General features: G+C 41.0%; 1 protein-coding gene across 2 annotated transcripts in view; it reads left to right on the forward strand.

The window, feature by feature from the left end:
• Nucleotides 1–16664, forward strand: part of FAM184B (family with sequence similarity 184 member B) — an 89593-nt gene extending 72929 nt beyond the window's left edge. For both annotated transcript variants that reach the window (XM_084626972.1, XM_084626973.1), the window contains exons 8-18: nucleotides 29–135; nucleotides 799–931; nucleotides 1948–2160; nucleotides 3788–3941; nucleotides 6225–6337; nucleotides 7618–7799; nucleotides 11487–11633; nucleotides 13453–13570; nucleotides 14132–14236; nucleotides 15332–15534; nucleotides 15947–16664. In XM_084626972.1, the coding sequence (XP_084483098.1) occupies nucleotides 29–135; nucleotides 799–931; nucleotides 1948–2160; nucleotides 3788–3941; nucleotides 6225–6337; nucleotides 7618–7799; nucleotides 11487–11633; nucleotides 13453–13570; nucleotides 14132–14236; nucleotides 15332–15534; nucleotides 15947–16037 (1566 nt within the window). In that variant the 3' untranslated portion in view covers nucleotides 16038–16664. The remainder of the gene's footprint in view (nucleotides 1–28; nucleotides 136–798; nucleotides 932–1947; nucleotides 2161–3787; nucleotides 3942–6224; nucleotides 6338–7617; nucleotides 7800–11486; nucleotides 11634–13452; nucleotides 13571–14131; nucleotides 14237–15331; nucleotides 15535–15946) is intronic.
• The last annotated feature ends 4143 nt before the right edge of the window (nucleotides 16665–20807 follow it).

Genomic DNA, 20807 nt, shown 5'->3' on the forward strand with positions numbered 1-20807 from the left:
CATACTTGCCTTTTTCTTTTAATCCCAGGAGCCGTTTCTGCAGCAGAAAGACAGGTCTAAACTACAGAGAGAAAGGGGCAAAGGCCAAGAGCCCTTAAGAGCACAGACAGGGACCAGAAATGAAGTCAAGCCACGGTACAGTGCAATCAGAGGGCTCCAGTCATAAAGTGACTTGGAATTTAGGTTTTACTTGGAGTATGTTAATGGAGACTGTAGAGGGGAGTATCCTGAGACCCTGGGAGTTACATCCCTTCAGCGGTTTGGGGAGGTTTTGTGCTGAACCCCGGAAGGATAAGGGCACACTGAGTACTTCGGGGATGGGCCATGTGTGTCTGGAAATAGGGAGAGGTAAAGAAAATCTGCTGGGAAAGTGCTCATCCCCTGGAGGAGAGCAGCAGGCATGCTCATCCCCGGCAGGAAGGACTAAGCACCTAGGGAGAGGGAGCACATTGAGACCCTGGGAGAAAATGCATGGAAGCTGTAGCATGGAGTGAGGATGTGGTCTTGCATTGCTCATTAGCACCTCCCTCTGGCCACTGCAGACATGAATGAGTGCCACAAGAGCAAAGCAACTGTAAACTATAAGCAGCTAATAAAGCTTTTCCACTTGACAAGTAATTGTAATTAGCTGATGTAAACATAGAAAACCCAGACCACACTGAAAAAGAGTAAAATGAGCATGCAGTAGTTTGGAGAATGGTCAAATTATTGCCTATCTGGAAATGTGTTTATCACATTAAGTAAATTACAGGGCCTGCGAGGCTCTACCTTTAACAACATGGGCTCTGTTTCTTTAAGGCTGGAAAATGCACGTGTTCCCAGAAGGGAAGACAGGCAGCCTTCTCTTTCTTCTTTACAGAAAGAGAAGGCAAAAGAAGCAAAGGTTTTGCAGAAGGAATGGCAGAACCAAAAGACGGATTTACAAGCTCAGGTACAGTGACAAAACTCTTAGTGACATTACATGGTAAATGTGCTCCTTGGCTCATGAGACATCTGCAGCAGTGAATTTTGTCATGGTAGCCTTTAGGAAAAATCTGTTGCTAGTTATTTAGAAAATGTAGCAATAAAAAAAAAAAACAGGAATGAGCATACACTAAATGGCCCCATTGCCCCCAAAAGAGAAAGCTGTAATTCTAGTTACTCATACAGTAAATATTATTTCTTCTGTATTTATTTGTTATGGTGAGAGAGAGAAAGCACACAACATAAGTCTAGGATGTGATGCACGGAACTCCCATTACCGCTAATGGGAGTTTTGCACTAAATTCTTCATCTACCATTTTGTCATTGGACCCTTCAGTGTCACAACTCAAATGCCACTCAATTAACTGTGCTCTTGAGCCTGCTCTTTGAACTGTGCCCTTCATTACTATGCAGCCTGGACAATGGGCTACCCACACGAGCAGGAGATGATTTGGGAAGATAAGAGATCAAAGCTCTGATGCTTTATTTATTTTTTTAGTAAATTACTTGATGCAGTCTAACCAGACAGTTGGTGGAAAAAGGATGGTAGTGTTTTATTATATTCTTTCTGGGAGGGTATTAGCATCCCTGCAAAGCCCTCAGACCTGCTCCACTTTCCACCAGTCTAACACCTCCATCCTCAAGGTGTTCTGTGGCATCCACCATTCTTCAAGCTGGCCACGATTTTCAGCGCTAGATAGGCCCGTAGGGTCATCGTTGAGAGAAATAAGGGCTCTCTCCCACCAGGAAATGAATGTCCTGTTGTTTTCTTAGAGCATCACACGTTCATAAAATATAGTAAAACTGAACACACTTTCTTCAGATGAGTCTGTTTTGATGCTGCGAAGCAGCCGAGTGCAGTGGTTTGTACCGTACGTAGCACAGTGTGGTCCTGACTAGGGCTTGTAGGTGCTATAGTAATACAAATAATAATTGATGAGGCTAACAGCTAACCACAGCCTAGTAATTGTACCATTGTTGAAGGTTGCTCAGCTGAAGCAAACATTAGACCAACAAGCAAATAACTTCAAAGAATCTCTGAAGGAGCAGACGCTACAGTTCAGCAAAGAGAGGGAGAAGCTTTTGCAGGATCTTCAAGACACCATTCAACAAAGCCAGAATGTTAAAGCACAGTTGGAGGCATCACATGAGAGAGCTCTACAAATACTAGAGAAAAGCAAAAATCAGGAACTCAAGGTAGTTTTGTACTGACATCGGTGCTGTTTATTTTTATTTGCTTACTTGGGTCAGACTTAAATCATTTTAGGGTAACTATAAGCTGAGAGATGATTCTCTAAATTCAGGTATTTCCAGTTATCCTAAAGATAGGTCAATATTATTTCAAATAACAGGCTACCCTGCTGTTCGGATTAATCATGGCTCTACTGTTATGCTTTATTTCTTTATATCAGTGCTTGAATATAGATCACACTGTACATGATATGTTTTTATAGGAATTATCTGAGCCTGGCCTCAAAAATAAGAGGAAATTCCTAAGAAATATATATTTTAAGCATATTGTTAATAGGACTCTGACTTTCTCAGGTTCATCCATAACTCATTTTTACATAGAATACTTATTTACAATATAATAAACTGATTATTATAATAATGTGTACAGATTAAAGAAAGTGTAAAAAAATCAATTATACAAGTGTAAAAACCACTGCTTTTAAATGCTTATGTAGATTTACCTCATTGACAAAATAATAATCAAAGTTCATACTGTGTATTGTCCTAAAGGGAGGTTTCCATTCAAGAAAAAGGTAAATTTTAAAATATCCATGTGATTGTGACATTGACTTCATATCCAGATTGCACACCTGCTGTAAATTACCTTTTCTAGCTATAGAGTAAAACAAACACTTTGGGAATGGAGGTTGTTTGTAACTCTGAAATGTTCATAACTCTGAACAAAACGGTATGGTAGTTCTTTCAAAAGTTTACAGCTGAACATGAGCTTAATACAGCTTTGAAACTCACTATGTTGAAGAAAAATGCTGCTTTTAACCCTCTGAATTTAAATGAAACAAGCACAGAAAGTTTCCTAATTTTGTCAAATCTTTTTTTTAAACTTTCCCTTTATATTTTTAGTAGTTTATGTTTAACACAGTACTGTACTTATTTGCTTTTATTTTTTTTTTTTTGTCTGTGCTTCTGCCTAATTGCATTTTTCCAGTTCTAAATGAGGTGTGTGGTTGACCAGTCAGTTCCTAACTCTGGTGTTTGTAATTCTGAGGTTCTACTATACATGGTATAACCATCCCAGGAGGAATTTAACTTAGACCATTTGTTTACAAATTCTGCCTTGGACACTTGGAAAACCACAATGAAGTCAGATCTAATTTAGGGGAGCATTTGGCCCTCAGAATGTCCCAATCACATAGTGCCATATCCTGCAGGCTAGACTCAGCCAAAATTTCACTGACAAGGGCAGGTTTTTTTGGACCAAGTAAGGACCGCAGGTTTTGGCCAATATATACTAATAACCAATAATGCTGAGGCCTTACTGGAAGCTGAAGAAAAATTACCTTTCTAATGACTAATAGTACAATCTTCAACATTTGTGTTTCACAGTTGATACAAACATTGAAAACCTCTCAAATTCTACTATAAGAAGTCTGGAAAACTTCTTCTGTTCCTTTGTTGCTTGGTTTTATTTTGTCTTGAGTCTTCTGCTAATCTTGTATTGATGAAATAGCAACATTTGGTGATGCTGCAAATTAAATATGCTGTGTGTATGAAGGGTCTGATTCACCCTTGCATTAAACCTGTAGTAGCAAAGGAGTGAATTAGGCCCTACATATATTTATCTTACTTGCAGGAGGCAGAAGAACATTTGAAGAAAAAATATGATGACAGCATCAAAATCCAACATCACTCTCACAGATTGGAAGTACAGGCTTTGGAGGAGAAGGCAAAGAAAGAATTACACGGTGAACTTGAACAGAAACAAAAACAACAAGCTGCATGGATAGGTATAACAAGCCACATGTCACACACAGCTTCCTACTTTATTATGATTTGAGAAATGCTCTGGTCATTCCATGGATCCCATGCCCTACAAACCCAGCTCTGTCAGTTCCTGCTGTATTTCCCAAAGTTTTAGCCATACATGCTTATTGTTAACTTAGCTCCTAGTTGTCAGTGGCCTGTTTAAAAAAGCTGCCTTTGCAGACACAGTAAATCAGTACGTGATAGCTGGAAATTTGTGAGATTTCCTTTGTTTCTTTTACATCAGGATTGATCAGCTGTGGGCCAAGTGTGTCCCACTGAGTTCTGTGATGCTGCCAACGGCAGCCTTCATCTTACTACTGTGATCCGCAAATATCTCAGCCGAACATGCTCAGGTCTAGATGCAGCACTGCTTGCTGTGACCTGTGGTCTCTTTGCACAACACCTTAAAGCTAAAAGGCTTCAATTTGCTCCACTTTCTGCAAATTAGGCACATCCCCCAGGTTCATGGCAAATTGCCAGCATAGCCCTTGCTTAAATAAAGTCATCAGTCTTGATTGTTTCTAGCCAGTGTGATTTACCTGGTACTGGGTCATAAGTGGGGTTTTTTTACACCTGGCTCAAAAGTGGGGAAAAAGTGAGGCTGAATGATGCAAATGTTATCATTTTTACTTTTAAAAAAGCAATACTCGTGGGGTGCACACTATTTTAATTACAATTAAGTTGTTTGTCATGTGAACTCATAAGAAAAATCAATATATTTTATTGTATAATAAAATGGTTTAGACCCACTTAACTATACCTAACTAGTAGCCTAATGCCATTAAAAAATGGACACTCCACTACATTGGACATACGGGTGGAAATTCATCCTTGTGCCAAGTGCTACTGCAGGCCTGCACATCTCTAAGTCCCTATAGGTGGGACAAAGTGGTGCAGAGGTCTTCTGCTGGCCCTCTGTAAAGTGGTGAATCTCACCCAGAGGTGAAAGGAGAGTAGCAGAAAAAGTCAAGCCTGTAGGAGTACTCACATGCTAGGAGTTAAGCACAGGCTTTGTTGAACAAGGGCCAAAAAGAGGAACCAAGCCCATGTGAAGTTAAAAAATACTTATTCATTTGCAGAAATATGAAAAAATGTGATGTTAGAAAATCAGCTGTTCACTGATGTTGGTAGCTGGCTGTACAGAAAAGAGAAGCTGGGAAGTCAGAAGTGTGTGTAAGAACCTTATGTGAGACTCTAATTTAGTCACTAAGGAGGTGTTAAATTCAAAGAAAAAGGATTCATCTTTACCATTCCCTAGGAAGTGATCCAGACTATTCAAGCTCACTATTAAAGGGGCTTTCTTGTTGAAAAAAAGAATAATATGAATATTCTTAAAGATATCATCGCCTGCAACCACAGCTGGAAAAATAAGATCAAATGTAAGTTTAAGCTTTAGGCAATTTGAGGTTAAAAGGTTAATATTTCATTTACTTTCCAGGTTATACTGCCAGGGTACCCTAAAAACTGATCATGAAACTAATATATTCTGTATAAACACCTCTCATATTTTAGAGAACTGTTCATAGATTTACATGCTGGTTGACTTTGTTTTAGAGTAATGTACACAGAAATCTCTCTTAATGTACCTTTCCAATATAAAGAAAAACAAAGAATAGGCAAAATTCTACCCACTGATGCAACACCATTGATTTTTAGTGATTTGAGTTGGCTGTGGTGCAGGCCAGAATTTCTGTAGTGCTTAGCGATATAGCATGTCCCCTCCTGCTCTGATCAGCTCCCCTCCCTCCCCCCAACCTGGTCCCAGTATGCCTCCTATGCCAGGGACTATGGTTGGTATAGAGCCATTTACATCAGCCCTATACTGCTCCTACTACATGTGGGACTCCTTTACAATCCTCTATGCACCACCAGTATTACATAAAAGAGGACCGGATAGGTGCATTCATAGATTTTAAGGCCAGAAGAGACCACCGTGATCATCAGTCTGACCTGCTGCATAACATAGGTTATAAAACGTCACCTACTGATTCTGGCATGAAGGTCTTGTTGTGGAAGCACAATAACCTGTGGTTATTATTTAACAGATGATTTTTGCCATCAGGCCCAACAGGCTCCTCTTGTACAGCGCATGTGGGGTAACTTCCTGCTCTTTCCAATCTTATTCAGTGGACGGAATGGTGGCACAATTGCGTGTCAAGGCAAAACTTAATGCTTTAACTTCTTCTACTGCAAAAGTAGATGTGCCCTATGTCTGGTCTCTTACCTCCTTCACTCCTTGATAAGTCTTTTGTTATTGTTGCTAGAAACTCTGAGGATGGAGCTGTCGGAGCAATACGCATCCTGCACCGGTCACAAAAAACAAATGGAAGAACTCCAGACGGAGCTGAAGAATGTGAGAGCACTGAAGAACCAACAGGCAAGCTTCCAATTTTTACTTCATTGACATACAGTGTTACTGATCAGATCGTGAAAACTCTGTTTTAGGTTTTTAAATGACACTATTCCTGTTTAGAAACAGACGGGGTCGCCTTCCTTTGAGTCACAGTCAAAAGGCATTAGCACTGTTTATCAACAGTTTGGTGGGCAGATTTGTATTTCATGCAGCATTTTGACAATGTGATCTACAACAGAAATAAACATTCAACCAAATGATCACTAATTTCAACATTGATTGTGTATGTCGGTGGCAGTGGGGATCTTACTGCACTCACATTTGATATTGTAAATCCACAAGCCCTTATCAGGGATTAATTGAATACCAACGCTACCAGTCCATGAAAAGTGCAGCATTTGGACTAGGAGTCTGTGTAGCTTTCTTCTCATATTCAATGGGAAACTTATAAACTGAGTCTGTCCCCATTCCAGTGTTTGGTATTGTTCAGCGTTTCATGTGTTTAAAAGTACTTGCTCCTTGTTCTCCCTTATATACAATGTGCCCCAAATTTTCAAACATTTTGTGCCTAACAATAGGTACCTAAAATAAATGGCCTGATTTTTAGAGGTGCAGCGCATGCAAGAGTACCATTGATTTTAATGACTTGCAGGTGCTCAGCACCTCTAAAATTTAGGACAGTTACTGATGTTTATTGTTAGGTGTCTAACTACAGATTTAGGAACATAACTTTAAGCATCTAGGTTTGAAAACTTTGACTTGTGTGTGCATGTGTGAGAGTTTAGTGGGGGATGTGTGTGTCTGTACTACATAAGATGAATACATATATATTTTAGTACCCAATCCCTTGATTATATTATAGCCAGTTAATTTCTCATTATATTCAGTTACTTTATAGACTCATTCATGTCATGCAGCTTCCTGGCACCTTTAAAAAGATCCTGACCACAGAAGTTTGTTCATTGAAAGTATTCCTAAAATCTGTTTGAATATTTTCTGTTGTTTTGACTCATATCCTTAAACTTTTATTGATGATGGTGGTGTTGGTGGTGGTGTTTTATTTCTGGCAGTTTGCTAGGAACAGAGAAAACAGTCCTGAATGACCGGATTTGAAAGTGACATGATAACGTCTGAACTATATAAACCATGCTGTACATCATAAACTTTGTGTTTCACTTGTTTTATTCAAGTAATAAAATTGTAATTATTATTACAACTGAATCTCTCAATCATGATCACCAATTGCAATCCTGTGAGAAATTTAACCAGCAGATAAAAATAGCTAATTCTGGCCTTTTTCTTAGGAAGGACGTAACCAAAACCAGATTAAATTTCTAAATGAGGAACTGGAGAAACATCAGAATGAGATTTCTGGGCTCAAGAAAGAGAATTCGCTTCTAAAGGACACAATGGAGCTGCTCAGTCCAGAGATGGACTTACAGAAGCAAGAGTCTACACAGCTTTGGGACAAGGAGAAGAAACACAGGTCTGCCTTATATTACTGCCCTTCACAGCTTCCTCATACAGGGTCAGCATATTGCTAACATCAGTATTCTTCCAAATGCTGTGAGAGATCTGAATTTATCCTTCCTAAAGAGAATTATATTTTAGGCTTGGAGCTTTTCAAAAGTGGTCTTCACTTTTTGCAGTTCCTAACGGTGCAGCCAGCATTCCCCTTCCCTGCTGCATTGAAAATATTGATGTTTACTGCTTCATCCATCTAAATACATGACACAGAAATGTGTTCTTTGTAGCCACCAGGGAACGCTACTTACTTTCATATTATAATGAAGGGAACTAAAGGTTGACCAGTCCAAAACTTCCCCCATGCCCTACACACTAAATTCGTTGTAAATGTCTGACTGAGAACTAGTCTCAGCCTTCCAAAATAAGGGCTTCCCACAGGGTTAAAAAAAAATCTCTGCTCCTCAGCGAGTAATCAACCAAGTGTTAAGACATCCCAGGGACCGTTTTTGAATGATACTTGAAGTGATCCCTGCATATATGGGGCTCGGTTATGGCTGAGAGATCCATGACTGCACTGGGGAGGGGAAGTGGCAGTAGCTATTGGCATTGTGCCTGTAGAGGCCAGGAGCAGACAATTTGCCTCCTGGGCAGAGGGAGGAGCACACTCACTAGTGAAGATGGCAACACTGCATGACTGGAAAAGGTGTAGTGTGTATTCCCTAAACATAAGCCATAAGGCAGTGTGCAGGGGCAATAGGGCACAGGATCATGGCCCGGAGATGTCCCACTGGGGCACTGGATACTGCTGCAGTGCTTGCAGCCTCACCCCCTTTGCATGCAAGGGGTGTAGGCTATCTCCTGCTCTAGAGCATAAGGGCTTCTCTGTGTTAGTGCAGCGATCATTTGGCTCATAGTTTGTAAAGTGTTTTGAATGCTTTGGGATCTTTGGAGGAAGGGAACTCCCTGAGCATCACTCAGCGTTGCTAGGGTTGTATTGAAAATGAGGAGAGATTGAGGGATCAAGAGTCACATTTTCAAAAAGCTTCTCCACTGGTATAGAATGCTTGTCCATAATTACTCAATTTGTACGACACATGGACGCCAGCCACCGGACAGGCCCTTTACAAATCTGGCTAGGACAATCTAGAAAGAGAACTCAGGGAACATATTGAGAAACTCATTACCTTCAGCAGTGCCTGAGTAACTCTGTTGGCCTTTGTCAGTCAGTAACTAATTAATGAATGGGAATGAATCCTCTTCTTGCACCATTTTGGAAGTTACTTGAAGGTGACTTTAAACTAAGTCAAGTATTAAAAAGAACTGGAGACTTTGCAACAAGATCAACAGAAAGAAATGCAAACCACAGTGTCTAATTTCAACAGCGCTTCCATTTACTTTGGAGGTATTTAGAACCTGTGTTCATGAAGGAAATAATTATTCACAATCTGATAAGATGATAGGGAAAAGGAACAATGACCTGAGGCTAAAAAAGGAGAAATGCAGGATAGACACTAGGGGAAAAGTTTGAGGTGTAAACATTCTCAACAGTGAGAGCACCTGGGTATTAGGATAAGGGAAGTAGATCAAATTACCTCATTACAGTAGCAGAATGCAAGGAGTAAGAGTGGATGACCCAAATTGTCATTGCTGGTCATAATACCAGTTATTTAATTTCAACCCCTTGCTAACTCATAGAATGGAGCGGACAAGCAATTGGTAGCATGGCATGAGGTGCAATGCATGTGCCAGCCATTACAGGTACCCTGGATTTTCTTTTTGCAGATCACACATTGGAGGAGCTGGGATCTGAAGCCCTGTTTGGGAAGGACAGTAATAGTATTTTAAAATTTAAGGTGCCATATGTGCATGTAAATTTGATACTGTTCCTTTCAGGGCACTGACTCTCCCTTCTTTTTTTCTGCAAGTTGTTTTTCAGTTGGAAGGTCCGACTGATGACTATTGTAGCCTGCAGTCATGTCTCACATAAGTTGGGGGTGGAAGCACAGAACAGGCTCACCACAAAGAGGAGCGAGATTTGTATACACCAGCTTATTATAACTGCTGTTATTGAGAGTTTTAATTGCTAAGCAGCAGAGCAAATTCTACATATGTTATGTTAAGGTGTCATGTGCCACACTTGTAAAAAATGGCCTGATTTTTTTAGCTCACAGTTGTCACCAAGTGAGGTGCTGTGTGTGAGAGGGTCAGATAAACATGTGAAAGTCTGGCGTGCTCAATGGGATCATTTACATTGTTAGTGACATTTATAGTATTAGTCCCATAATCTTTATTTCAAACCAAGTGTAAAGTATTTCTCATGCGGTATCATGGTCAAATTAAATGCAGTATCAAAGAGCTTCAGCTTAAATTCCCAGATCCCTCAAACAACTAAACATAAATATTGTTAACAGGGAATTCACATAATATATTATGTCACTTTCAACCTCAAGATTGACTGTTGTCCTTGGTGTTCCTCTGGTGCTTCAAGCCAATTACAGCCAGAATGCCAAAAGCATCATGTGGGCCAGGACCCCCTTTGAACACAAATGCAACTTGGCTGAGGCTCAGACCCTGTAGCCCAAAGGATCGTTTGCCTCTTCTCAGAGCAGCTGGCCATCCCCATTCCCTGGAGAGTAATGCAGTGGGGTCCAGCTTTAAATTCCAGAGGAAACTCCTGTAGTCTTATCTATAGTTATGGGTTCCTTTAACTAATTACCCAACCCAAGGAGAGGGTTTACACCTACTTTAATCTGTGAGAGTTCAGCCCCAAGATCGACTACAGTAGAGAGGTTTTCAGTAGAAGGGGGACCCCATGGTGCACCACAGAGACGATACAGTGCTTTTTCTGTAATAACTGGTTGGTTAATAAAAGTAAACAGCAACACACAACCTGCAATCTGGTAAAGGAGAGAGAGGCCATACAGAACACATAGTATTTGCATTATCCACACCATGCCTTGCGAAAAACAAGAAGTGTTAGTCATCATCCTCACCACCAGTGTTTGTGAATCTGGTGTCTCCCCCAAGGCAGGCCAGGATACAACTTTTATAAAGTGTTACGCTGAGGCCCAATGGGGTTCACACATTTATGAAGGTTTCACCCCCTTTTCCTTATTTGAACTTCCATACTCCACGACTTTTGGGGTGCCCTGTTTTTCATAGACTAATTCATTAGTTCCCTTTATACTCGTACATACTTAACATTTATGTCACCTTATCACCATAGTAACAGGCAATTACCTTAAGGAAGTCTTTTAACATTTCATCCCAGCTGCCAACAATCATCTTGCGATGTCTTCTGATCTGTTATTATCCAAACTCAGCAGTTATTTTCAAAACATCAGCCTATTTCACACAAACACAAGCTCAGCAAGTTGATTTTTATCTTATTTAGCTATATTATAAAGATAATTTAGCATAAATTATCCTAAGGCCTAATTTGGCTAAGCTTAATATCTTACAAGCGTGATGCCTGTAGGCCTTGAGTTATAACATTAATTCATATATTTCACCTCGATAGCCTAAATATTTCTGATATCTTTTATCCTTGGCTGAACTTCACAGGAGCCCCATCAATGGGTGCTGCGCATAACCCCCTCCCGAGCCTAAAAAAATCAGAGCTCTTAATAGTCTTTACCCATCAGTAACTAAATAATGAATGTTAAAACACTTGAGAATTACATAATTTTTAACATCATTTTGACAGGCTACTGGAAGAAGACCTCAAGGTCAAGCACCAGAAAGAACTGGACATCTTGAAACAAGAGCATCGTAAGGAAATCCAGAACATGATAGCTGATTTCAGTAGTGCTCAGACCCATCTCCAAGCAAAGATTGTCTCCCTAGAAACTGAGTAAGTGATTTCAATAAGACACAGCTGCAGTAAGGATGTTTCACTATATCAGTGATAAGAATTAATTATTGTTAATTATTATTTTCATTACATATGGGTGGAATATTTTAAGTGTTGGAATAATAGTGTATTGTATAACTATTTCCCAGGCACTCAAACAAGGCACAAATATACTCTAATGAAGCATAGATATGCCTGACTGTGCAAATCTATACAAACATAATATCAGTACCAGTAAATTACACCATGCACTATTGCACTTATGCACGTCATCAGTCTTACTAACTTTAAAATAATTTACATCATGATCCCATAGGCCCTGATCCTGCAAACACTTACACACATGCTTAACTTAACTTCAAGGGAACTACATACATGAGTAAAGTTAAGCATGTGTGTAAGTATTTTAGGATAGGGACCAAAGTGGGAATGACAGAGGATAAACCATGTAGTTGCTGAAGCAGCATGTTCTAGGTTAGATTCAGGGGACTAGGAGTCAGGAGTCCTGGTTTCTATTCCTGGCTCTGGGTCAAAGTGCTCACACTCTGTGCCTCAGTTTTCCCATTTCACAAATATGGGAAATATCCCTTGGTAAAGTGCTTTGAGATCTTTAGAGGAAGGTGCTCTGTAACTGCAAAGTGGTTATTAGATTATTATTAATTATTATTATCAATTTTGATTTTTTAATGTTAAAAAGGCCTATCTGAAACAACAGACATCCTGACATCAGTTAAAAAAACAAAAATAACTATTACTTAAACCCACAACAGCCAATGAAACTCAATCCCCCAAAAAATTCCCACCCGCAGACACAAACTGACTCCATCGCACCGCTCCCTCTGCGAAAGCCTGAATAAAGCGAGGCACCTTTCACCATGCCCTGAAGGTCAGCAGCTCTGGGCTGTTTCAGACAATGCAAAGAATTGGTTCCAAAGCTGAGCATCCCTCACAAAGAACCCTCTGCTCCCAGCCCCCTCCCTTTTAAATCAAGTGGCTGCACCAATCACAGCTGTGGTAGCATGGCAGGGATGCCCAGAGGATTCAGGGGGCCTGGGGTCTTCGGCGGCGGGGGTTCTTCCACTCCGGGTCTTCGGGGCACTTCACGGAAGACATGGAGCAGAAGTACCCCCGCCGCCGAATTGCCGCTGAAGACCCAGAGTGGAAGAAGCGGTGGTGGGTCTTCAGCAGCGGGTCCTTCACTCCGGGGGTGTTCGGCAGCACTGAAGGACCCTCGTGGGGGCCTCTACAGGGCCTGGGGCAAATTGCCCCACTTGCCTACCCCCGGGCAGCCCTGTAGCATGGCAGTGGGAGAGGGGCAGTCCAAGCCATTGATTGTGTTTTATCTGAGTGCTGAGGAGGCTGGAGGCTTCCTTTCTCTTGACAATTTCCAGCTAAAACAAAAGAATAAATAAAATATATTCTCTGTAGTGCATTGCTCACCATCACCACTGAATCATTTAAAAATTTAGCTTATGTGAATTGAGGCCCAAATCCTGCCTGGGGAGTGGCTACCACAGATCCCTGTTCGTTTCTGTGCAGAGTCCTACCGACAACATAAGCTGGATACACCTAGTGTACAGGGTTGACTTCAGCTGAACTTTGCCCAGGAGTGGAGGGGGGCACATTTGTATTTAATGTGTGCTTTCTTCACCACATTCCTCTTTTTTAAAAAATACAGTTTTGTCAGGGGAGCCCTGAATATTTTCCTGGATTTCAGGGATGGGGTTTATGATGGGTCAAAGAGGTCTAAACTCTTAGGCCTTGAATGAAGTTGTTTCCTGATCTGGATGAAAGTGTTTGCATTTTTTATTTGACACAGACTTAAAGAATTAGAAGAGAAACCAAGAAAGCGAGAGTCCAGGCCAGAAGATATGCACCTTATAGGCTGCTTGCAAAATAAATTAAGTGAGAGAGAAGAAATTATCAAACAACTGACGGTAAGCATTCCTTGGTGGACATATACTGTATAATGTGTGTGCTGTCACTGAAGTCAATTGCAAAACTTCCATTGACTGCTATGGTACAGAATCAAGTTCTTAATTTATCCAACTGGTATAGCAGCAGAGTATTAATGATAAACCTAGGATGCCAGGCCCATACACTATTCTAAGTACACTCCTGCCCCTTTCCATAGCAGCTTTTCAGCGGAATGAGGCCCCTTACTTGACTCAACAAGACTGAGACATTCATTAGAAGTGACATGAGATGGGAAAACATTCCATTTCCTAAATGTAAACCCCCATGCTGTTAACAAGAGATAGTGAATCTGCTTAAAAGTATTGCAAAAAACCTTTCAATCTTTTAATAGGGTATTTTCAATTGCCAAAGCCCAGTGCTTAGGTCCAGCTCATAATTAACAATTTCAGATTATACTGAAAGGCTCCATCTGCTAGTCATTTCACACAACTCATCAAGTTCTTGCTCTCTTACTGCTCTGGGCCATTCTGAACATTGTGTGCTTACAGACCAAGGACACACATGGTTTTATTTCCCTTCAGGAGGGAAGAAAATTTCAGCATTTGCTTTTACCCAGCACTGAATCTCATCCAAATAGATCCTTTTCTTTCAACACTAATCCTGGATGCTTAACTCCTTCCATGAAGGTAAGACAAACAGTTCAAGTACAATAGCAAATCATGTTGTGTTGTTAGTATTTGAACACTTACAGGTGCTCAGATTCCCTGGGGAGCAACGTACAATAAGTAGATGGATAGAGATTAATTTTTATTCTTCAGCTAGTTCATTCCTAATATTTCAGCCACTATACTGCTGCTTTTCAGTAGAAGTATAATATGCCATAATGTGAGCTAACCTAGAACCAGGTGATGAAGATAATGTGTGTATTCATGCAGATGTGAGACAGTCTGCTTAGAGATAAGAGCCTGATCTTGTGCTGGGATAAGGGCTATTTCTTGCATATCCCTAAGAACTGGCCACCCTACCTCACTTACAGTGAACAAGTAGGTTAGCCACTGAATCAATGGCTACACCACCTGTGCAGAATCTGCTCTCCTCTGCTCAACCTTAACCAACACTTCCCTATAGTACCCTGGCGTGCAGGGGAAGGGGGCATGTTGGTGGAGGAGAGAGGGAGGCCCAGTGGCTAAGGACACTAACTCAACATGTTATTCAATCCAAAGGGTCTGTATGGCAGCTACTGTAGCTCTCGAGTAGGAGTGCCCGCTCATGTGCAGCAGTATAGCCAATAGTGAAGGGTTGTTACCAGTGGCTGTAGTGAAAACAAGTGTATGTCAATGTCAAGTAGTGAATGTACTTCTTATCAAAGCCACTTAGAACCCCTCCCCCCCGAACTAGTGTCAACAGATCTGGGGATCTGTGTGAAGCTAGCAGGGTTATGGCACTCCAGCAATTTTAAAATCAAGTCACCCAACTGCTTGGGGTGGACACCATTGACCCATGGGCCCCTGCAGCGTGTTCTAACTGAGCCTACAGGAAAGGTTTTAATTGAAACGTTATAGCCAGAATTTTCAAAAGTAGCTATTAGTTTTGGGAGCATCCATTTTTGGGTGCCCAATATGAGACACCCAGATTACCTGCAACAATAACTGAAATCCATGGAATTGGCCCAGGGATGAATTTGGCCTATACTGTTTTGAAACGAGCATATGTAGTGTTTATAGTACCATCCGTGTGTAAGAATGTGTGCATAATATACATTTCTGTTCCCACAATAAAAGCAGAAGAAACTGAACGAGGTGCCAAGCCGTGTTGTCAGTGTTCCGAATTTAGCCTCCTACGCAAAGAACTTTTTGAGCTGTGACTTGAGATCAAAGAGAAATTCCCCTCCAATAACTAAATCGACAAGCTTAGACCAGAGTGCTGGCTGCATCAGGGCCAGCTATCCATCAGGACAGTCGTCAGACAGTAACCAGGCCTCAAGGTAAATGTGCACTTTGTAGAAACTTGATTATGAACTAATTAGTATTTAGCATTTTTCAAGCACCAAGACAGTGCTAGGTACCACAAAAAAATAAAAATAAAATAAAATAAAAAAGCTATAGGTCCAAAATTCTGCGCGCACACATACACAGCTCACTGCAGGATCTGGACCATTGTCTCTGCCTGGCAGAGCTTGCAATTGAAATTCAATATGGCACAAGTGATACTGGTGAGGGTTGCACCTGGCCTCTTCCAGCTCACAGGGACATAGCTCCATCCATTCCAGGATGTTTAGTAGTTCAAATATTTTTGGTTATTTCCAGAAGAATTTGAGCAACAAAGTAGCCTTTCTCCACCCCCCCCCAAAAAAAAAAAGATTTCTGAGTAATGGTAGTATTTGTCTCTTTGCACAGGACACAAGGCAACGAAGCACCCATAACCAAAGATGACCAGAAACAAGACCCTCAGCATCAGGAATGGTTTACTAAGTATTTTTCATTCTAAAACCAATTATTTCCAGAGTACTCAGAAAGATGACCTCAGATAATTTCACACGCTCCTGTGAAATGTTTAATCAGGGTACGGACTGGAAAAAAAATTGAGCGGCACACAGCTGACTAGGAATCTAAGTGTTCTTGGCATCCAGATACTATGGGATTAGAGGGTGAGCGCCTTAGAAATATATATTATTATTATTGTAAAAATGAAGGCAGGTTAAGTGAAAAATTATGGGTATGTTGTCATCTCAATAGCACAGGAAGAGTCTTTCATATCAAGATAGGAACCATTTCACAGGCAGAATGCTGAATTTGTTCCCCAGTGACTCCTGTCCGGCTCTCTTTTAAGAAAACACCTTAACTTTATTTTGTGCATGTTTTCATATAAATCATATATAATTTCATATTTATTACATCCCATGCTTTCTTTTCCCTTTTTTTTTTGCTGTTTAATATTCAAATAAAATAAATCGACGGGAATTACCTTTACAGGGTGTTTGTTTAATCTGGTAGTTGTTTTAAATTTGTTGTACGGTATTCTGAGAGACAATGTCTGCAAGGTGCTTTAGAATGATTAATATAATTAGAATAGGGAAGTATCCCTTTTACAGTTGTATAGACAGCTCATTACGTCATTCTCATTAAACATATTTAAGGATCAGTCTGGAAAATTCAGGATAACATTCAATTATGAATATTAATAAAATATTTGCTTACAAATCAAGTTAATGTTTTACACTTTAATTCATGATGCAGAATTTTGAACCAGACTGTGTACAATTCATAAAGTTTCAAGTTTATGAAAGATGGGTATTCAGTACATTCCATCCATGTGTATCTTCAATATGTCTACCTCTGGTATCTAAGCACCAGGTACATCAATCCACTGGGAGGACCCAATTATCCACATCTTACACTGCTTTTTTAAGTGGGTCATTCTTGATTGCTGTTGCTCATCATTCTGAGGGAAGATTTGCATAAAGAAATGTGCATTTTACAGTAAATTACCGCCCTGAAGCTGGCATAGCTGTGTCTCACCCTGATCTTGGATAGCAAGGAGTTCCACATCTGAGAGCCTACTACTGAAACGCCCACCAGCCTCCAGGACTTCTGCTCTATTAGCCTATTGTTGTTTGGAAACAAGTAGTTTGGTTCTGAAAGGGATTCAAGACAATTTAGTTTACGGACAGAATGTTTGGTAACAAAAGGAGGAAATTACAGAAGGGCTATTTACTCTGTTCTGTGTTTGTACAGCAGCTAACACCGTAGGGTCCGGGTCCATGACTAGGTTCCTGGCCTAGACTATAACAATACTACTAAGAATGAAGTTAAAAAAACGGTGTGCAGGAAGTATCTGAGAAGTATCTGTCTCTGACAGTGATAACTCAAATTATACCATTTTTCATGACAAAATGTTTCACATAAATTCTATTGTCCTATGACTGAACTGAAGGACTTAATAGGTGTGGTTCTGATCTAAATAAAGCTACATTGTTTATAATGAACAATTAGATACATTTTGCTTATGGACAATATGCAAGATGTTATTCTCAGCTATCCATTTATTAATTTCCTAAGCAAATGATGGAAATAGAATCATAGAACCATATGGTTAGAAGGGACCGCAAAGGTCATCTAGTCTAACCCCGTGCCAGGATGTAGGATTTGTTGTGTCTAAACCAGGGGTCCCCAACGCAGTGCCCGCGGGCGCAATGGCGCCTGCTGGGGCAGTTGTGTGCGCCTGCAGGACACCGCACCCCCAAAATGCCGCCGCTGAGCGCGGCCACCTGAGAACTGGCTGCCGAAATGCCACCGAGAAGCATTGCCATTGCTTGGCAGCATTTCAGCGGCGACGCTTCTTTCCGCTGCTGCTTCTCGGCTGCATTTCGGCGGCGGGGTGTTTGGCGCCCGCCACAGTCTGTTGGGAATAGGAATATGCTATTCCCACAGAAAGGTTGGGGACCACTGGTCTAAACCATCCAAGACAGATGACTATCCAGCCTCTTTTTGAAATCCTCCAGTGAAGGAACGTTCACAACCTCCCTAGGCAATCTGTTCTTTTGTCTTACTGTCCTTACAGTTAGGAAGTTTTTCCTGAGATTTAATCTAAAACTTCTGTGCTGCAATTTGAACCCATTGTCTCCTGTCCTGCCCTCTGTAGGAAGAGAGAACAATGAGAGAACATACAAGGGGGCATAAATTATGATTTAGGATGGCAATACAAAATACAGTAGCCTGAAACCACAATTATATAATAATGAAAAAAATGAAGTGTATTAGAAACCAGAGCAATTTACCCTTTCAAGGGATGTATCTTAAGCATGGTCATTAGGAAAGATAAAAGGTAGGCTAGATTAGTGTGAATGGCACTACTTGTTTTATGGGGTTGGATGTGGAATAAAGGGACTTTCATCTGTAGGTTGTAAATTTGAATCAATCCCAGGTTAATGGTAGTGGAAATTTGTTACTTTAGGATGAAGACTGGGTGACTTAAGTGAGCTGTAGCTCACGAAAGCTTATGCTCAAATAAATTGGTTAGTCTATAAGGTGCCACAAGTACTCCTTTTCTTTATGTGAAATGAGTTGATGATCTTAGTCCAGGTCGCAGTGGGAAGTTGTCCATCACACAAAAACCACCACCACTAATGACACTAATTGACAACTGTGTTGGCACAGAGTTTAAAGGACTAAATAAGCCAGGGACTGAACTCTCCTCTCATGGTTAGAGGGGATTCCTCCAAAACAGAAGAACGGCAGATTGCTGGAAAAATTTGTGAGAGAGCTAGTACTTACTCTGAATGTATGGAGGTTTTAGGTGTTGTCAAGGTTCCTTCCCCACTCTGAACTATAGGGTACAGATGTGGGGACCTGCATGAAAAACCTCCTAAGCTTATCTTTACCAGCTTAGGTCAAAACTTCCCCAAGGTACAAAATATTACACCCTTTGTCCTTGGATTGGCCGCTACCACCACCAAACTAATACTGGTTACTGGGGAAGAGCTGTTTGGACATGTCGTTCCCCCCAAAATACTTCCCAAAACCTTGCACCCCACTTCCTGGACAAGGTTTGGTAAAAAGCCTCACCAATTTGCCTAGGTGACTACAGACCCAGACCCTTGGATCTTAAGAACAATGAACAATCCTCCCAACACTTGCACCCCCCCCCTTTCCTGGGAAATATTGGATAAAAAGCCTCACCAATTTGCATAGGTGACCACAGACCCAAACCCTTGGATCTGAGAACAATGAAAAAGCATTCAGTTTTCTTACAAGAAGACTTTTAATAGAAATAGAAGTAAACAGAAATAAAGAAATCCCCCCTGTAAAATCAGGATGGTAGATATCTTACAGGGTAATTAGATTCAAAACATAGAGAACCCCTCTAGGCAAAACCTTAAGTTACAAAAAAGATACACAGACAGAAATAGTTATTCTATTCAGCACAGTTCTTTTCTCAGCCATTTAAAGAAATCATAATCTAACACGTACCTAGCTAGATTACTTACTAAAAGTTCTAAGACTCCATTCCTGGTCTATCACCGGCAAAGACAGAATATAGACAGACCCACAGACCCTTTGTTTCTCTCCCTCCTCCCAGCTTTTGAAAGTATCTTGTCTCCTCATTGGTCATTTTGGTCAGGTGCCAGCGAGGTTACCTTTAGCTTCTTAACCCTTTACAGGTGAGAGGAGCTTTCCCCTGGCCAGGAGGGATTTCAAAGGGGTTTACCCTTCCCTTTATATTTATGACACGCCCCCCCAAATCTCAGCTAGGGTGAAACACTGGCTGGGATTTCTTCCTGGAGCTCTAGGAAAAACAGAGTTAATAAGACACATGCATCTCTAAATATACTACCAAGTACATAAAGACTAACAATATTTTCTACATCTCAAGGACAATTTTAACCAGTTGATTCTGGGAAACTTTCACGGGACAGTGCATCAGCCACTTTGTTAGAAGCTCCTGAGATGTGTTGGATGTCGAAATCAAAATCTTGGAGAGCTAAACTCCACCGAAGAAGTTTTTTGTTAGTTTCTTTGACGGTGTGAAGCCACTTCAGTGCAGCATGGTCGGTTTGCAGGTGGAAACGCCGTCCCCAAACATATGGGCGTAGCTTTTCCAGAGCGTAGACAATGGCGTAACATTCTTTTTCAGTGACCGACCAGTTGCTTTCCTTCTCAGACAGTTTTTTGCTGAGAAACACTACAGGGTGGAATTCTTGATCAGGTCCTTTCTGCATTAAAACTGCTCCCACACCACGCTCAGACGCATCTGTGGTTACTAGGAACGGTTTGTCAAAGTCTGGGGCCCTTAGTACAGGATCAGACATGAGTGTCGCTTTAAGCTTGTTAAAGGCCTTCTGACACTTTTCGGTCCACTGAACAGCATTTGGCTGTTTCTTTTTGGTTAGGTCTGTCAGTGGGGCGGCGATTTGGCTGTAGTGCGGTACAAATCGTCTGTAATAACCGGCCAAGCCTAAGAAGGATTGAACCTGTTTCTTTGACTTTGGGACAGGCCACTTTTGGATGGCATCCACTTTGGCCTGTAGGGGGCTGATAGTTCCTTGACCCACCTGGTGTCCAAGGTAAGTCACTCTGTTTAGGCCTATTTGACACTTCGTAGCCTTAACAGTTAGTCCTGCCTCCCTTATGCGCTCAAGGACTTTTTGTAGATGTTCCAGGTGGTCTGCCCAGGAATCCGAAAATATGGCCACATCGTCAAAGTAGGCGACTGCATATTCTCCTAATCCCGCTAGGAGACCATCTACAAGTCTTTGGA

The sequence above is a fragment of the Lepidochelys olivacea genome (assembly GCF_965140295.1).
Source record: "Lepidochelys olivacea isolate rLepOli2 genome assembly, chromosome: 4".
Lineage (NCBI taxonomy): Eukaryota > Metazoa > Chordata > Testudines > Cheloniidae > Lepidochelys > Lepidochelys olivacea.